At 42.4% G+C, this 19427-nt stretch overlaps 1 protein-coding gene across 1 annotated transcript in view; it reads left to right on the plus strand.

Annotated features, from left to right (window-relative positions):
- HS3ST3A1 (heparan sulfate-glucosamine 3-sulfotransferase 3A1) overlaps positions 1–16655 on the plus strand; it is a 95015-nt gene extending 78360 nt beyond the window's left edge. The window contains exon 2 of the mRNA XM_059149342.1: positions 13876–16655. Within this exon, the coding sequence (XP_059005325.1) occupies positions 13876–14497 (622 nt within the window). The 3' untranslated portion in view covers positions 14498–16655. The remainder of the gene's footprint in view (positions 1–13875) is intronic.
- The last annotated feature ends 2772 nt before the right edge of the window (positions 16656–19427 follow it).

Consider the following 19427-nt stretch of genomic DNA (forward strand, 5'->3'; position numbering starts at 1 on the left):
AGCTGATAGCCCGGCTCTCCCACATATCATTTATAAAACTCCCGTCATGGCCAAGAGGAGCCTTGATGGGGCTTTGTGGGGGCGGCTGCCACAGAGCGAGGAGGGGGTGCCCACCCTCCGCGCATGCCTGCCCACGTCCATGAGGAACTCCATATTCCCCTTCTAGACCTTTTATCTTCTACCGTCGGTTAAAGTACCAGATAGGAGGACCAAGAAAACCCGATTCTCCTTTTAATCAGGGCTCACGTTCAAGGTCCTTTTCCGGCGTCAGACACAATGGAAGGGAATTCATTCTCCACCAGGGGAAGTTTCTTTTCCAGGGCCTTGAAATGAGAAGGTGGTCCAGCCCGGTGCATCTTGTTTCTAGAAACAGCGAAGAAAGCTCTGTCACAGAAAGGGAGTGAACCAGCGACAGCGGAGGGTAGCCAGTGGACCAGCATCTAAGCTAAGCTTTGTGTCCCCTGCTTGGCCTGACTTCTCGGACCTTATGCATCTGAAATGAAGGGGGATGGATTAGGGGATTTCTGAGACTCCTCCCATTCTCACGTCCAGGGGTTCTGCTGCCGAGCAGAGCGGTCCTCCCACTTTTCTTTTTCCAGAACATTCTTCTCCTTTTAATCCTACCTTCGTCTTCTCTGTAATTTGTCTCTTCCCCTACCCACCCCACACCTCTCTTTCCCTCTCCCTCTCTCTCTTTTCTTTCTTTCTCTCTCTCACACACTCTTCTGAGGGTTTGTAAATATCTATCAGACTTCCGATCCCAACTAATTTAATCACACTTCATCTCTGCTCTTTGTAGTCATTTTTTTATAACTAGCTGCCGAATCATTCTTTGAGACATTTCTATTCTAACTGATGGTAGATGTCCCCTTGGTTTCTTATACATGGACTTCTTTATTCTTGAGCTTTTAATTTGGCTCTGTTGTTCAACCAAAGTGAAACTTCAGGGTTTTTTCCCCCAAGGTCACATCGATGCTAAGGTTTCTGAATCATTGCATATCTGAAAATGTTATATTGCTATGACTTTAAATGAAACACCGCTTAGCTCAGGAAAGGAGTTCTTCTCTTTTTAATCTATAACAACCTTTGGGTGCTTCCTACAGAAGTGCAATTTCAACCCTCCCCCCACCCCACGCCTTGACCTTTGTTTTTCAAGTAGCTAGTTCTGGTGTTACTGCGTTTGCCTTTCTATATAAATGCCTATGAAATGCTTTCTTTTTTCTCAAACACCCAGAATTTTGCAAATAGTTTTCAAAGCGTGGATCTCTAGGAGGGCTTTTTGTGATAGTTGTCACTTTTTAGTTTGGTGCCTCAGGAGTGTCTGAGGTTCAGGGTCCTTGGTGGCGTAGTCTGACTGGTGATTGTGACTCAGGTCATGATTTCATGGGTAGTGGGATTGAGCCCCTTGTCTGTGTGTATGTGGGCTCGGGGGTTCCATCCTTGGTGGGGGTTCTGCTTGTAATTCTTTCTTGCCCCTTTCCTCTGCCCCCCCCACTGGAATAAATAAATAAATCTTTAAAAAATATATTTAAAAAAGAAAAGAATATCTAAAGTTCAGAGACAGACCCACTGTGGAGAGGCTTGACAGGTTCCTGTCTTTCTCTACATGATTCCTTAGAAAAAGAGAAAGCTGTATATGAATTTCAGTTTTTATTGTTGTTAGGTTTTGTTTTTGTTTTTGTTTTCCCCCCCTGGATATTTTTTGGCATCTTGATAGGACATTGGGAAAAGCACATCAGTTCCCAAGAACCAGACCCCTTTTTAAAACAGAATTTGGGATCCATGGATATAGAGTTAAAAATTATATTTTAAATCTTACGAATGCACAAATTCCCCCAATGCAGTAAACCTGGAAGGAGAAAATCAGGGTGAAGCATGGAGCCTTGGGAAACACTGGTCTATTTCTGTATCTGCTCAGAGTCCAGGGATGAGAGAATTCGTGGCCTGGCTTGGGGAAAGTAAGGCCTGCAGAGGCATAAAGGGTTCGTGCTGGAATCTATGATGTAAGATAACTCTTGTTCCTTCCCTGTCAGGGTTCTTCTCCTCTCTGTCCCAGATACAGATGTTTTTTCTGCCCTATTATGATGCCCCCCCCCCCGAAAAAAAAAACGATCAACCAAGAATGCTTGACTTCTCTCTCCTCCCCTGGAGCACCAAGGAACATAATGGGGCTTTGTTTGTTTGTTTGGTTGTTTTTCAAAGAAGCTTTCTTCCTTTGTCATAGAGCCTGGGGAGAGTTAGAAAGCTTCCTCTTTCTTCACTTGATCATTCACAGTTTTACCCGGAGTCGCCCATCAACGACCATGGGACACGTACCAGACTTTACGCGTGATGTTGACGTGCCTTGACGAGGGTTGGGTTATTAGAATCGTACATCTAGACGGGGTCAGCATGGGGGCTGGTTCAGAAACATAAGCCTTCCTCCCCGACAGAAGTCAACTCAAGGGAGTTTTCTTTCCAGCCTTGCAAGTCACGTTTGGAGTGGGGTCCCACATCACAACAGCAGGAAAAGAAATACTGATGCGGTTGGACCTTGGCCCGAGGGATGGCGGGCTGACAGCGCGGGGAGTTTGCTGGAAACTTCCCCTGCTCCAGACTCACGCCATCAGGGACCCCTGGGAGCCACCTTCGCTCCAGGGCCATGCAAAGAGCATGTTTTTCCTAGAATTTCCTGCTGCCAGAGGCTTCCAGAAACAGACATGTTGTTTCTGTTGGGTTGTATGGACAAAGCAAATGTGTGCTTGCAAGAGCCAGATTTATTGACTCCTCAAGGTAAATTACCTTTGTGTTACAACTCCGGGGACTTTTCCTTGCAGCGTGACCTTCCCTGACGGAAGAAAGCCTTTGACAAACATGTTCCGCCTCTCGCCTGTTTGCAAGATTCCAAGCAGAATGATTTGCACTCTGCGATGCATAGAGAAGTGAGTGCATTGAATGCTCATTTGTTTTGACAGAATATCAAGATAGCCAATAACCCCCCACCGCAGGGGTCCTGCTCGTGCCGCCTGGCTGTCTGGGGGAGGTTCAAAGCACATGAGAGCTGAACGAACCTAGACTTTCATTCTGTCTTTTTCCCTCATTGCTGTGTGTCTTCGGACAAGTCGCATCACCTCTCTGAACCTATCTCTGCAACCATGCAATTACATTAGTAATTCCAGCTTTTCCCTTGTTTTTAATGACGCGAGAAATCTTTATCGGATCCGGGTCTGTGGTAAATGCGTGGTGAGTGTCCATTGGCTTCTGTCTTCAGACACCTCCATTTGAATTCTTGGTTGCCCCTGCTTTGAGACCACTCATCTCCTGGACTTCCTGGTCTTTCTTCTGCCTCCAAGCACCAAGGGAACAGCAAGGGAATCTTCATTGGGACTAACCCCATTCTTTCAGATCTCATTGATTTTGAATGAATCCTGTTGATGCAGATTTTTCCTAATGATTTATACAATTTTTTTTTCGATTTTTATTTATTTATTTGAGAGAGAACAAGAGAGATCACAGAGGGAGAAACAGACCCTCAGCTGATCAGGGAGCCCCATGCGGGGCTCGAACCCATTACCCCTAAATCAAGACCTGAGCCGAGGGCAGATGCTTAACCGACCGAGCCACCCAGGCTCCCCTGATTTATACAAATCATTTGATGTGGTTGATGGGGTCACACTTCAGAACAGAGCAGTTGTGAGGCTATGCAGAGTCGTAAGCCTGAAAAATTAACAATAAATTTAACTTCTGAGCCATACATGGAGTCTTGGAGGTGGGAAGGCCCTAGAGACCTGGAGGACAATAGTGTTACTGTTTTGCTTGTGAGGCAGCCAAGGCCCAGAGAAAGAAAATTATTTGCTCAAGATCACACAGTTTAGGAACAGCAGGATCAAGATGGGTCCACATTCCTATTCCCAGTTTTGAGTTTCCTATAAAATGATGTTGTCTTTATGGAGACATAGGTGATCCCTCAGTATTGTATTTTATAATAAAATCAATAATGTTTTGCCCTCATGAGAATTCTTAGGCAGAAATCTTAACTTAAAAAAAAAAGGGGGGCGCCTGGGTGGCTCAGTGGGTTAAGCCTCTGCCTTCGACTCAGGTCATGATCTCAGGGTTCTGGGATCAAGCCCCGCATCAGGCTCTCTGCTCAGCGGGGGGCCTGCTTCCCCCTCTCTCTCTTGCCTGCCTCTCTGCCTACTTGTGATCTCTCTCTCTCTGTCAAATAAATAAATAAAATCTTAAAAAAAAAAAAAATTAGCCTCTTGGCACCTGGGTGGCTCAGTGGGTTAAGCAGCTTTAGCCCACATCATGATCCTGGAGTCCTTTAGTCAAGCCCTACGTCAGGGTCCTCCCTCAGCAGGGTCCTTGCTCCCTCTCCCTTCGCTGTTCCCCCTCCTTGTGCCGCTCACTCTTTGCCAAATAAATAAATAAAATCTTTTTTAAAAATGAAAAAAATATATAAAAATTGGTCTCAACTCTCCTTAAAGAGAAACATTTTCCCTCCCCCCCTTTTTTGAGAGGAAGGGGAGCTTCCTTCTTTCTTCAAAACAACTTTTTATTGGTATAACCAAATTCAGAAAAGAACACAAATCCCACGTTACGGAGTGGGACATGCCCACCTCTCCAGAAGCACCTTGTGCCCACTTCCAGTCACTCATTCCCCTAAGGGTAGGCACTGTCCCTGATATCGAACACTGTAGGTGGGGTTTGGCTGTTTTTGAAATTTTATAAGAGAAATCATACAGTACATACATTTTTGTGACTGGCTATGTGTGTCAACATTGTGTTTACGGGATTCATTCACAAATGTTGAGTCATTCATGCCAATTCTGTATTTCATGTATATCTTATTTATATATACATATATGTATGCAATACATTGTTTATGTAATCAAAAAAGATAGACACACACACACATATATATAGACATGTATCTACATATACATATATAAATATATACAAACATCCTTCTGTTTTTGATGGGTCTTTAGGGAGCTGGCCTTTGGGGCTGTGATGATTAACTATGAGCATTCATGACCAGGCCAGGACTTTTTTTTTTTTTTTTTTTGTAGTTCAATAAATGTATTTTATATTTTAAAAGACATACTGTATTTATCAACTTCAGTAAAGCCAAACCTTATACATTGCTTTAGTCTAAGCTGATCTTTGATGCTGCTAAGATAAGAATTTAAAGATGCTCTTTAAAATTACTTATTTCCCAACCCATGTTGAAAAACAGTTTGGGAGATATTCTCTCTCACAAGCCAGGAGAGGATTAGTCATATTTCCTAATTAGTACAGAAGGAAGGTCATTTTTTTATTTAAAAATTTTTTAATTTTTAAAAATTCCAGTATAATTACACTGTTACATTAATCCCAGACAGACGGAAGTTCGTTGACCTTTCCTCTGCCACAATCTCATCTTATGGCCCAGCTGAGAATTTTGCTCCACAATTAACTGTGCTATTATGGGCAGCAGAGAAGAGTTACTATGCTCTCTCATATTAGAAGGCACATGCATGACCAGGACTTTTGATGGGCATATGTATGATGTCTGTCTATATTTCCTGGGAGCAAAATAGCTGGGACTTATGTATATGTATGTACACACATATATATGTGTGTGTATATACATATACATATACATATACATATACATGCATATGTGTGTACATATGTGTACATATATACACATATATGTGTGTACACATGTATATATATATATATATATATATATATATATATATATGCAGCTTTGGTAGATCGTTCCAAATAGTTTTCCGAAAGTCATTATGCCAGTTTATACTCAGACCAACAGTTGTTCCACATCTTTGCCACATTTGGAATTCACTGTGGTTTTTATTTTAAGCCATTCAGGTGGGTGAAGGTTATTGTGTTTTAATTTGTAGTCCCTTGAGGACTAATGAAGTGCAGTATGTTTTCATACGTTGATGGACTCTTTGATACTGCTTTTCGTGTGCAGTGCCTATTCAAGACATTCGCCCATTTCTCTTTCCTGATGTCTAGTTTTTTAACTCATTGATTTGTAGGAACTCTTTACATATGATGGATGTAAATCTCTAGTCAGGTATATGTATTTTAAATATTTTCTATCATTCTCATGCTTGCCTTTTTACTCTCTTATTGGTATCATTTGGTGAACAGATATTCTTATTTTTAATATAGTCCAATTCATCATTCTTTTCTTTGTGGTTCTTCCTTTAAGAAACTTAAGATGCTCTCCTAGGTCTCCTTCCAAAAGTTATATTATTTTATCATTTGTATTTATATATACCAGCCATCTGGAGTTGATTTTTCCATATGGTGAGATATCAAGATTTATTTTTCCATGTGGATAATGCAATGAGGGATGGTAATTTTTTAAGGAAGACCTGCAGAGAGGGCTAATAGTTCTGGTGGAAGGGTGCAGGCACGGGAGGACAGTATAAGGACAGAGGGAATTTGGAACAAAGGAGTAGGGTGAAGCACATGAGGTAGGTTCTTTCTTACCCTTTCTTGAGTGTGTGGTATGTGCAATGAATATGTGTTGTTCATTGCCTTTGAGGGCTGCCTCTTGGTGGTGCCACTGACCACGCGGATGAGGGTGATGCAGATGGTGGTGACCTTGCCTCTGGGACTATAAGTGGGGCGCTGTCATGGAGGCAGATCTGTCCTGTCCACAGTGTGGCAGGTGGAAGGCCTTCTGGGTCACCTTTGTACTCTTACCATGAAGTACTCAGTCGGCTTAGGGCTTAAGAAAAAATAAATTATTTGGCAGGTGTCTCATGGTTCATACTTGGCTGTTTCCTATACTAGAGACCACTAGAAAACTGTTCAAATAATTGTAGGCCCACAATGATTCAACCCAATGTGATTGGTTGGATCCAAAATGAAACCCCCAGGACATCCAGGAGGCACAATATCCCGAGTCACGTGGAAGTGTTACCAAGCAGTTCCCTTCCAGAAATAACTGTGCCACATGGCATGGGAAGAAATTGATTCCCCTTAAAAACTGAGCTCCCCTCTCTCCCATCGTAATAGGCAAATAACTTGCTTTTGCCAGTTTGTGGCCTTCAAACCAGGCACTGTCACTGCTGGAATGTCATACATATAGGGTCTCTAATGGACAGGTGTGTGGCTGTCGCAGGAATATTTCAGAGGGGTTCTGACCTTCTCTGGACTCTTGTGATCTGGACTAGATGGGGTTCTCCTGGCAGCTGGAAATTCTAAACACCAAGCATCACCTTCTTAAGGAACAGTTCTTGGTATGCTCCTTACCCTAATGGTCATGTCAACTCTGCTTATGGTCCAGATTGCCCAGTCCCTTGGCTTGATTTTTTGGGTAAGGTGAGCTGAGATTGGAGAGGTTGGATGACTAGCTCGTGGTCACCTACCCAGTGGTGAGTAGATGCAGGCTAAAGAACATTATTTCCTAATCAGACAGTTCCATAATAGCACATAAATTATTATATTCCCCTTTGGTCCAGCAAGAGGAAAGCAAAACTGTAGCCTCTTTCAGCACCTTGTGCTAAATGTTTAATTATCTGCAAAACCAAAAAGGATTTTTCCTAATTAAATTCTACTAATGCAATTGAAGACCTTATCTTCTTGGTGAGTTTTATTTTTTAATTGATAATACAGTAAAAATAGACGTCACGTAATGTTTACCATTTTTAAGTGTACCATTCAGTAGTGCTGAGGGCATTCACACTGTGGAGCAATCATTTTCTAGAACTCTACCTCTCGCAAAACTAAAACTCAAGCCATTAAACAACTCCCTCCCCATCTCTCAGCCCCTAGTAACTGCCATTATACTTTCTGTCTTTATGAACGTGACGATTCTAGAGGCCTCATATATGTGAAGTCACATAATGTTTGTCCTTCTGTGACAGGCTAGTTTCTCAGAGCAGGATGTCCTCAGGGTTCCTCCATTTTGGAGTAGGTGTCAGAATTCCCTTCCTTTTTAACGACTGAATACTATTCCATTGTGTGATATGGAGCATATTTTGTTTCTCTGTTCGTCCGCTTATGAACTGTTGGGTTGCTTCCATTTTGGGGCTGTTGTGTTCTTTGGGGAGAAAGAGCACATGTGTGCAACCCACTCTGTAATAATCCTTTGCTTGTGAGATCCCTTCTAACCCTTGCCTTCCTTCAGAGCAAAAAATAAATAAGTTTTCCTGATTTTTCCTTATCATTTTGATTTCTATCCATTTCCACATCCCCATACCTACTCTTAACATCTCCAGATCTGCATTACTATTTAGAAGTGAAGTTATGTTAGCATCACCTGGTGAGCCAGGAAATTAGGGCCTCCTAGGAGCCACCCCTCCCCTCGTCTAGTCGTATTTCCCACTCCCCACCCCAACTTGTCCCATCTTTAGGGAAACTTGATGTATCTTACTATACACACCTTTCTTTTCCCTTATTAGCCTGTCTGGTATCTTTTCCAAGCTTTCATGATAACTGGGGTGGCTTTTTCTCTGCCCATTCGGGCCCAAGTCCTGGCACAGAGTAGAGTCACAGTGTCTGTCTCACTCAGGTAAGGAAGGGCGATTTGCAAGTTCTCAACACTTTGAAAAACGGTATTCCAAGTGACACACGTGTTTCGGTTTCTGTGATAGATGAGCTCTGCTCTAAACATGGAGATTCAAATTGCGGTAAGAAAATGAATAAAGAAATGAAAAAGGAGATGACGATTTAAAGAATCCTATTGTGAGTCCTTCTACAATATAAGCTTCATTAAGGATTTATTTAGACTATCACTTCTTCCTTTTTGAAAAAACCGGCTTGCAGGCAGCTTCCGGTTTGCTAGGACTCCCCACTGTCGCCCTCTCCCCCCACCACCCCATTGCAAACCAGTCCGTTTTCCGCATCCCAGAGATGACAGTCATTAATGTGTTTTTCTTCTGAAATCCTATTTTAGCTGTTTCCTCTTCAAATGCCTATTTTGGATTGCTCTTTCCCTGCCTCTGTTGAAAGGATGGAAAATGTGGTTTCCTTTTTCAGAGATGTTAGTGGGATTTCCTCTCATGCAGCACAATCTCTAGCCAGAATCTGGGCTGAAAAGGGCTGCTGGAGATCTCTATGTTCCTCTGAGACAGGAGAGAGGAAGATTGAGATCCCCAACCAGTAGCTTCTGAGCGAAGTATTTTCTCTCCATCTTATGGGCCAAAAAAAAAGAGGTTGACTAGTTAAAAGTCAGAGATCACAGGAAAAGAGGCAAGAATGCGGACTTTTTTTTTTCTTTTTAATCACCAAATATTCTTTCTTATCACTTTTGCTGGTGCTTAGTATTTGCTTTTGCTAACCCAGACTTTTTTCACAGAGTTGATCAAATTTCCTTCACCGAATTATTCCAACAATGTCTGGATGGATCTCCTGGCTCATCTCATAAAGGTGTAAGCTAAGCTTCCACAGTGGGTTGGCCTCGCCAGTTTCTCAGTTCTCTGTGGGGAGAGGCACGGTGATGAGGCCATGAATTCAGGTCGTGCAGTGACACCAGTGTGAGCATGGGCACTGACCGCTACCTGGGTCTGCTTTGCGGCAACACTAAATTTTGGTTGCTGCTTGATCTTCCCCAGACCCAAAGGTATATTTAGGGAGTGGGGGATGGGTGACATAAAAGGTTCTTTTGCAAAAAGAATTGCAGGTTTCTGGAAAGAACAACAAAGAGCAAGAGAAATCAGATATCTAATTATCATGTCCTTCCCTAAGGATAAAAGCAAACATAACCAGACTAAAATACCAAAGACAACAAAAATCTGAGAATCCCAGCATCACTGAACTAGCCAAGGGTCAATGGCTTATTGCTACAGATGTTGAGGAATTTGTGCCAAAAATAATGACAATGGGAAGCAGAATGGGTCTTTTAAAAGTTCTTACATAAATCCCATTTAGGTAACATATGGTGTAATATTCCTTTCAGGGGTACGCGAGAGTGATACAGCACTTCCATAGGTTACCCTCTGCTCATCATAAGTGCGCTCCTTAATCCCCATCACCTGTTTCATCCACCACCCCCCCCACCCACCTCCCCTTTCAGTTGGTTCTCTATATTTAAGAGTCTGTTTCTCAGTTTGTCTCCCTCTGTTTTTCCTTTGCTCATTTGTTTTGTTTCTTAAATTCTGCATATGAGTGAAATCATGTAGTATTTGTCTTTCTCTGATTGGCTTATCTTCCTCAGCATAATCCTTTCTAGTTCCATCCACATCACTGCAAATGTCAAGATTCCATTCTTTTTGATGGCTGCGTAATATTCCACTGTGTGTATCAATCACATCTTTAGCCATTCAGCAATCATTGGACATTGGGCTACTTCCATCATTTGGCTGTAAGCATGGACATGCATGTATCTCTTTGAAAATTAGCATTTTTGAATTCTTGGGGTAAATAGCTAGTAGTGCAGTTGCTGGGTTTTAGGGTAGCTCTATTTTTAACTTTTTGAGGAACCTCCATTCTCTTTTCCAGAGTGGCTGCAGCAGTTTGCTTTCCTACCAATGGTGCAAGAGTGTTCCCCTTTCTCTGCATCCTCCTAACACCTGTTGGGGGACCAGAATGTCTATGAACTAGTTGATGTGATGTCTGAGACAGACTTGAAAGTAGCTTATTTGTGGAGGAGGGAGTAGAAAGGGAGAGGGTTATGAATGAAATGAAATTGGCCACCAGTTGTTTTTTGAAGTTGAATGTAAGGTACACAAGATTGACATTACAATTCTCTCTACTTGGGATTGTGTCTGAAATTTTTCTTAATATAAAGTTAGCATATAGTGTAAGTGGGACTAAATTATAGGAAGTCAACAAAGACAAATTCACATAACACAAAGTACATTATTTTCCAACCATTAGAATTAAAAGTAAAAACAAAAGCAATCCTAGATCACACCAGGGCTATAAAGGAGATAAAAAGTACAAAACACAATTAACTAAGTAAATATTTATGAAAATGACAACAGTACATGTCAAAACATGAAGTTTGACCAAGTTTTTAGGTAAAGAGGTAAATAATAGCTTCAAAATGCTTTTATTACTTGCAAAAAGGGATTGAAAATAGTGAAGCATCCTGCTAAATAAATTAGGAGAACAGCAGATAGATAGAAGAAGAATAAAGGGGAGCATTAGGAAGGTAAAATGCAAATAAGTGAATTTAAAAAGATAACAGAACAGGGCGCCTGGGTGGCTCAGTGGGTTAAGCCTCTGCCTCCAGCTCAGGTCATGATCTCAGGGTCCTGGGATCAAGTCCCGCATAGGACCCTCTGCTCAGCAGGGAGCCTGCTTCCTCCTCTCTCTCTCTCTGCCTGCCTCTCTGCCTCCTTGTGATCTCTCTCTGTCAAATAAATAAATAAAATTTTTTAAAAATAAAAATTAAAAAGAAAACAATCTAGAGAGCAGAAAGAAAGTGAAAAAAACAGGAAAACCCTGGGGACTATCAAATCACAGTCCAGACTGCTGATGTAACTCACTGCACAAATGGGTGATTTTTAGAAACATCAGTTGCCAAAATTGACACAAGACAAGGCAGAGTATTTACCAGAAACCAATTACCATGGAAGAAACTGAAAAGATAGGTTTGAAAATTCTCCTTTCTTTCCTATCCTTACCCTCAAAAGCATCAGTATAAGATGGCTTTGAAGGTAATGCCCACCAAATTTAAGCAACAGAAAATTAGGGGCGCCTGATGGCTCAGTGGGTTAAGCCTCTGCCTTCAGCTCAGGTCATGGTCTCAGGGTCCTGGGATCAAGCCCCACGTCAGGCTCTCTGCTCAGCAGGGAGCCTGCTTCCTCCTCTCTCTCTCTCTGTACCTGCCTCTCTGCCCACTTGTGATTTCCTGTTTGTCAAATGAATAAATGAAATCTTAAAAAATAAGAAAGAAAGAAAGAAAAATTATTTTGCCAGGCACTTGGGTGGTCCAGTCAGTTAAAGGTCTGATTCTTGATTTCAGCTGAGGTCATGATCTCAGGGTCTTGAGACTGAACCCCAGGTTGGGCTCTGAGCTCAGCTGGGAGTCCACTTCTCTCTCTCTCCCTCTGCCCCACCATGATCTTTCTCTCTCTTTCTCTCAAGGAAATAAATTTTAAAAATCTTAAAAAAAAATTATTTTGCTACCTACACTCTTCTAGGATAAAGAAAAATGTGAAACATTTCTCAACTCATTTTATTGGTGGAATAATTCATATTCCAGCCAATGATTAAGCTATTGATCTCAAGAAAAACTACAGGAACATCCCATGAGTGAATATGAATGAAAAATCTGGAACAAAATAATGATGAACCAAATCCAGAATGATATTAGAAGAAAAATCTATCAGAATCAAATGGAAATGGCTTGTATTCCAGGAATAAAAGTGAATCCTGTATAAGAATATGTAGAAGTTTGATCCTTCTCCCAATGGATCAGAGGACAAATTTAGTGTGGTTATTGAAATAAGTCCCCAGCTATATTTATTCTAATACTGATTTGAGCCAGAGCTGTTTCTTATAAAACTTGGGATTAGAAAGACAGTGGGGTAATATCGAATAGTGGATGTAATGGTAGTATGTTTAAATTGGAAGAGTAAATAGGTTTTTTCTCTCTGGTTCATCCTTTTTGACTGGCCCTGACACCCACCAATTCTCAGTAGGTACTGTTTGCTTGACCTAGGTGGGAACGTCTGCTCTGTCAAGACCCCAGTGGCGTATTTTTCTTTCCACGGGGCAAAGTGATCCTAACATACATTCATCAGGAAAAACAAGCAGACAAGAATCAAGAATGTTTGGAACAGCAAAGAGCCAGAATTCACTTTGTCGTGGGGAAAATACATGATAATAACAACAACTGGACCCAGTTGAGAGGAACCAAGATCTACAGACTGTGCAGTGATGGCGTTTCACGTTCGATAAACGATGGATTATTTAATAAGTCTGGTTTGTTAACAGGAAAATTCAAAAATTCTAAAGAAAAGTAGTGTTGCATACCAGGCAGTGGCTTTATATTAAATAGAACTCCTTTGTTTGTAAGAAAAGTACAGAATAGGGGGTGCCTGGGTGGCTCAGTGGGTTAAGCCTCTGCCTTCGGCTCAGGTCATGCTCTCAGTGTCCTGGGATCGAGTCCCACGTCAGGCTCTCTGCTCAGTGGGGAGCCTACCTCCCCCTCCCTCTCTGCCTGCCTCTCTGCCTACCTGTGATTTCTGTCTGTCAAATAAATAAATAAAATCTTTTAAAAATACATTAAAAAAAAAAAAGAAAACTGTAGAATAGGCTCAGGATATTTTAATACCATCTCCTAGTAGTGTGATCGTGTTATTATTAGGATAGTCTAATTTACCAAAAGAATTTGATGAAGGTGACTTTCTGACAGCAGTGTGGGTTAAGGATAAAAATAAAATAAGAAATTACGTAGCACTTAAATTCAGTGCCAGGCCCTCTTCGGAAGTATTGAAGGATATTATATTAATTTAATCATCCCAACAATCGTGTGAGATGGATATTCCTATTTCCCATTAAATACCCAAGGAATGGGCACCTGGGTGGGCCAAGGGTCTGCCTTGCGCTCAGGTCTTCACCCCAGTGTCCTGGGATCGAGCCCCGTGTCGGGCTCCCCACTCAGTGGGGGAACTTGCTTCTCCCTCTCCTCTTGGCTGGCGCGCTCTCTCTCTCTCTCTCTCTCAAATAAATAAATAAATAAATAAATAAATAAAATCCTAAATAAATAAATAAATGAATACACGAGGAACCTGAGAAGTCTGTGCAACTTCTCCATCTAGGAAGTGGGAGGGTGGGCACCGCAGCCCAGGCACCCCCTCCCCCCCCAGGCTCCCGAGTCTGTAGGACACTCCTCTCCCTGCAGTGCGCGCTCTCTCTGTACAGCAGGGAAAGCGCTCCCTTTGCAGCCTCTAACAGGCCCTTTTGCTTCTTCCCCAGGGAACTGATGCCAAGGACCCTGGAGGGCCAGATCACCATGGAGAAGACCCCCAGTTACTTCGTCACCCGCGAAGCGCCCGCGCGCATCTCGGCCATGTCCAAGGACACCAAGCTCATCGTGGTGGTGCGGGACCCGGTGACCCGCGCCATCTCGGACTACACGCAGACGCTGTCCAAGCGGCCTGACATCCCCACCTTCGAGAGCCTGACGTTCAAGAACCGCACGACGGGCCTCATCGACACGTCGTGGAGCGCCATCCAGATCGGCATCTACGCCAAGCACCTGGAGCACTGGCTGCGCCACTTCCCCATCGGCCAGATGCTCTTCGTGAGCGGCGAGCGGCTCATCAGCGACCCGGCCGGCGAGCTGGGCCGCGTGCAGGACTTCCTGGGCCTCAAGAGGATCATCACGGACAAGCACTTCTACTTCAACAAGACCAAGGGCTTCCCCTGCCTCAAGAAGGCCGAGGGCAGCAGCAAACCCCACTGCCTGGGCAAGACCAAGGGCAGGACCCACCCCGAGATCGACCGCGAGGTGGTGCGCAGGCTGCGCGAGTTCTACCGGCCGTTCAACCTGAAGTTCTACCAGATGACCGGCCAGGACTTCGGCTGGGATGGATAACCGTCTAATTTAAAAAGAAAAAAGAATATCAAAGTATAATATATTTTTTTACCAATCGGTAGAGGAAAGGCAGTTTAATATTTGTGCTGAAAATGTTTGTTTCAGTATTTTTTTGTTTTTTGTTTTTTTTCCCCAATGAATGTTAAGAGTGTTCTCACCTCTGCCCCCATCTTTGTGGGTCACGGGCATGGAACATTTGGATAAACAAAGAAGGAAAACCTCACGCATCGAAATACTTGCAATTTTTGATTTCTGTTTTATGTTTTATATGCACAGTTCTAGACTCTGAGCGTCGGTCGCCGTGAAAACTTTCAAAGAAGTCCTAAGGGTAAATCTGTCTCTGTTTCTGTCTCTGCTTCTCTCTTTCTGTCTCTTTCACAGGTCCCAGATAAAACTCTCTCTCTTTATATTTCCTCCCTTTTCGTTTTTTTCCTTTTCTCGAAAACCATTTCCCAGTTAATAATACTGCACGTTTGCCCACCATCTCACAGCTAACCACAGTGTTTTCAAATAAAACACCTTCCGTATTTATGCGGTGCGGTAGAAGAACATAGCAGAGATGATGATCCCCATTTTACAGATAAGGAAACTGAGTCTCAGGGAGGTTGGGCAAAAACCCCACCGTCCACTTGTTCCCTTTCCCATGCCCCTTTTTTCAGAGATAATGAGAAGTAACACAGCTCTACTTTTAGAAACGGTTCACTAGTTTGGGGATGATTGGAGACAGGACAGAGAGGGTTTCCTGTTGCCTTCGAAAGTTCCTGGCCAGCCCTATGATGCTCTGTCATGAGGAATCACCAGGGTTCAAGGACACCTGGGCACATTATCTTTTAAGAGCCAGTCTTGGCAAGTTGAAATGCCCTGAGGTTGGAACTCTCGGATTGACTGAGGCTCAGAGAAATTACTGGATTCTTATTTGGAGAACGAGATGGACAATCACACTAGGAACAAGACAAAAAGTATTAGGAACTAATTAGTAGTTTTGGTTTTGACTTTTTTTTTTTTATATAAGAAAAACACACTTTAGTAAGGGCTTACTGAATGAATCTCATTTTCCTTTACCATGTTTTTTTTTTTTTTTTTTACCTCTTTTTTTAACAAAGAAAATCTGCTTCTCTTTGTAATATCTATTTCTCATCCTGGAGCTAATACTAAAAAGATGAATAAATGTTATTATTTTTCATGAGTGGAGGACTGTCACTTTGTCACTTTACTTTCCCCCACTTCCTGTTCGCACCAAGAATAACGGAATATTCATGAATATTTGGAAAATATTCTAAGAAATACAGATGTGAGTAAAACGGAGGTTTTTCTTCTCCCTTCTAGTTCTCTCGTTCCCCATTTAAATAGCTCGAATAAATCAATAGTTTATTAACAGTATTCCTTTCCTCTCTGAGTGGGCATTAACAAGATTAGCATTAATGGGAATTAAATTGGTTTAGAGAGAAGCACATATGCACAAAATATATAAAACATTTATAATTAGTCTGTCAGCAACATTTTATTACAGGTTTAAACCCAAGAGGAAAATGTCTCCTATCTTGTGGAAGTTTTTCATATCTACTGAAAATTTAAAGGCGCAGACACTATGGTATTCTTAAGTAGTTATTCTTTATTTCTCCAGGGTTGTCAGTCCAAGGAAACTAAAGTTGCTGGAAAACACGCAGAGTGCAAATGGGCATCAACCCTAAAAGCTGCATCAGGTGAAATAAATCTTCCTGAGAGGGCTAACACGGGATTAAAATGCAGGCAAAAAGGGGAAAGATTTCTTAAGTGTCTAGATATTCCAACATTGCTCCAAACCTTTGAATTTCTGTGTGATTATTCCATTTATGAGGATTGAAAAGAAAAATAATTCCCCGGTCTCCTTTGCCCAGTAGATTTTCTTCCCTTCTGGTGCCCTTAGTTTTCCAATGCAACACCCTGTTTTCACTGTACTTAAATCATCACTTCTAGAAACAAGATACTCCTCTTAAACTCTTTCCATTTTTTTCTCTTAACGCATTTTGTTTGTGCCTCTGATCCTTTTGTAAGCATTTGCTTGGCAATAGGCAGACGAGGCTTGCACAAGGAAAGGAGTGCATCTAAAAATTGTATTGAACAATCTTCCTCTTTCTGTGTGAAGAAATAATAAAAGAACAGAATTGAGTTCAAAGCACCTCTTCTTGCATGTAGATTTTTTTTTTTTAAATTCTTATGTTTTAAATAATGAATGACTCTAGAGCCTTTTAGGAAAACTTTGTAACTTAAAGTTCATACGAGTGTCAAAAGTTCTAGATCACAGCAGAACATCTAGAGACCTAGAGTCCATTCACTCGAGTTCTTCCAGAACAGGAATTCTACTTAGTCCTGCTATGTGTGGCTTCAAATTTCTTTTGTCCATGTAGCTGTACCAATTAAAAGGTACGGTTCTTGATTCGAATGTCTTAGCCATGCTTCCTCTGAGCCATGGGCTCCATGGCCACGCCACTGACCTACGTTCTTGATAGAGGTAGAGCATTCTTTCTCTCTAAAAGAGCAACTAAGGTCTGGAGTTTTATCCTGAACAGTTTGCCCTTGAAGCCCCATCTATGGTGTAAAAACTTCTCTCAGTCACTTAGTAACTTTTAGGGGAAATTCATTGATTCTAAGAACTGGAGGTTAATAAGCTGCTAGAGAATGAATATTTGTTACCCAAGGAGTATTGCTCCTCCGTAGTTTTCTTAATTTCCAAGATCTTCAAAGTTAGAATATACCTAGTGGATCAAATTGCCATTTGGCCCTCAAATCCTTTCTTTAACCAGTCGCACGGCAGTTTCGAACACGAACGTGTCTGGGAATTCTCCTCTCTCAATTTTGCTGTTGTAAAGACGATCAGCTTCAACACCATCATCCGGTTCCGCGGGCTGAGATCGGCCAAATCTGTTACACATGAAGATACTTACACTTCAACGTGTGGATATCTACAGGTGCACATATTAATAATGGTGCATTACATTCATCTAGCAGATTATCCTTTCATTGCCCCCTTAAACCGACAGCCACTCTCTTGTTCTCCACGAGTTGTATTTTCCAGACAAGCAAGTGAACACTTGGGAGAACAGTGGTTCCCCACCAAAGACCACTCTGCCTCCCAAGGGGATCTCTGGAAATACTTAGGTTTTCCCAACACTGGTGGAGTGTAGGGTGCTTCTAATGGGCGGTGATGCCCAGGAGAGCCCCCCGTAGCACGAATCATCCTACACACCACCAGCTAGTGCGTGTCTGAAACAGGTCTACAAATTCTAATGAATGCTTGGCTGGGAATTCTTCCCCTCATCACCCTAAGTTTTTCCCTTGCAACCTTTCATTCTCCCTCTCACTCCGTGACTGATTCCATCATAGTAAGCAGATGAATGTTGACCATCCTGTCTGGCCAAGAGGAGCACTAACAAGAAACTTCATTGAACTGGGTTTTTACAGCCAAGATCCAGGAACCGCTTCCAACAAACAGATAATTGAGTTTCTGTGAAGTGGAATCTGTCAACTTCGAGTGGGAACCTCACAGGGTGATAAAACATTTCTAAAGGTGTTCTCAAGTTCAAGTCCTGCAGTTTCAATTTGCCTCCACAACAGTGCTGTTGACTGTATTTCTTGCTACCTGACACAACCATCATGTTGAGAGAGCAAAAAGTAAACACGTCCCACTTCTGTTAAACAGCAGAATTCAGACGGATGTGTTAGGGCTTACAAGGGCCCTGAGCTTCTGAATAAATTGCAGAGGAAGGCAAATTCTTTCTGCCGTATTTTCTAGAAACCCCAGAACTTTGTGTCTAATTTCCATTGAATCAGGGAAAGGGAAGAGCTTATGATCGCCAAACATGGGGAAGTGCGGCTGGGATTCTGTCCAAGAAAATTCTTCTTGTAGAAATAAAAGACCCTACCTATTCTCCTAGTGTATCCTGTAATCACAGAAGAAAAATGACTCTTTCCAAACCCAAACCTCAAGGCCTGTTGGGGAGCCTGTCTGGTCCTTGAAACATCTTCAATGTGCAAACGGATTTGTATTTTAGAGTCTCAATTCTCTGGGTGAAAAATAGAGAGGGGGAAATCTATAAACCTGTGTGTCCCATCATGGAATGTTGGAGTGGTAGTCCTTCCCTTTAAAGCTTGAAAAAAGGATGAATTTGGAGAGTTCACAAGGCAGTGCAACTTTATACGCAGTCGTAAAATTGTGGATTTTCACTATGCCAGGAGGAAAGAAAACTGAAAATAAAAATTGCTTCTAATATATGGACCCATTGTGGCGTATTGGGAAATGTCAGTATGTCTCAGACTCTTTTCAGTTCCTTTTAACTGTCCATTGTGTTCTTTTAAGAGCGATACGCTCAACAACTTAGCCTCCTTCCGTTTTACCGTCAAAATAAAAGCTAGCAATAAATGGGGAACGTGCTTTCTGCTAGGACTCCTTTCCATCCCACAATTCCTGGGTCTGATGTTTCAGGTGGTTCTGAAGGACCAGATGTGATCAGGCTGGATTTTTAGCGTGGTGTTAGCTGATGACTCAGAAGACGTTTAGGGCACCGACTGGTTCATGTAGGGTCAAGCAAGCACTAGTCTCTGCTTCACATCCCTCGCAAAGTCACTTTCTAGTAGGCCCCAAGGGTTTAGACACCCCTGGGGGGCTGTCTTCATTGAAAACAGGACCAATGTGCCTTTTTCCCTTCTCACTTCCTCTCCATGCTTCCTACGCTTTCTAGTGCCTTCTCTCCATGTCCTGCCTGTGTCCTGTGATTGCTTGCATCCCAGCCTCTACCGACCTAAGCCCTTCTATCTTCAAACGCACTGTGCTCTATGGTGTCCACTTCCTACCTCAGATTCCTGGGGGGAAATTGCTCTCAGCTTTGGCAGCTCTAGAGAAGGTAGTTGGACTGACACCAGGATGGGTGGAGAGCAGATGGATTTAACTTTC

The sequence above is a fragment of the Mustela lutreola genome, chromosome 15 (assembly GCF_030435805.1).
Source record: "Mustela lutreola isolate mMusLut2 chromosome 15, mMusLut2.pri, whole genome shotgun sequence".
Classification (NCBI taxonomy): Eukaryota; Metazoa; Chordata; class Mammalia; order Carnivora; family Mustelidae; genus Mustela; species Mustela lutreola.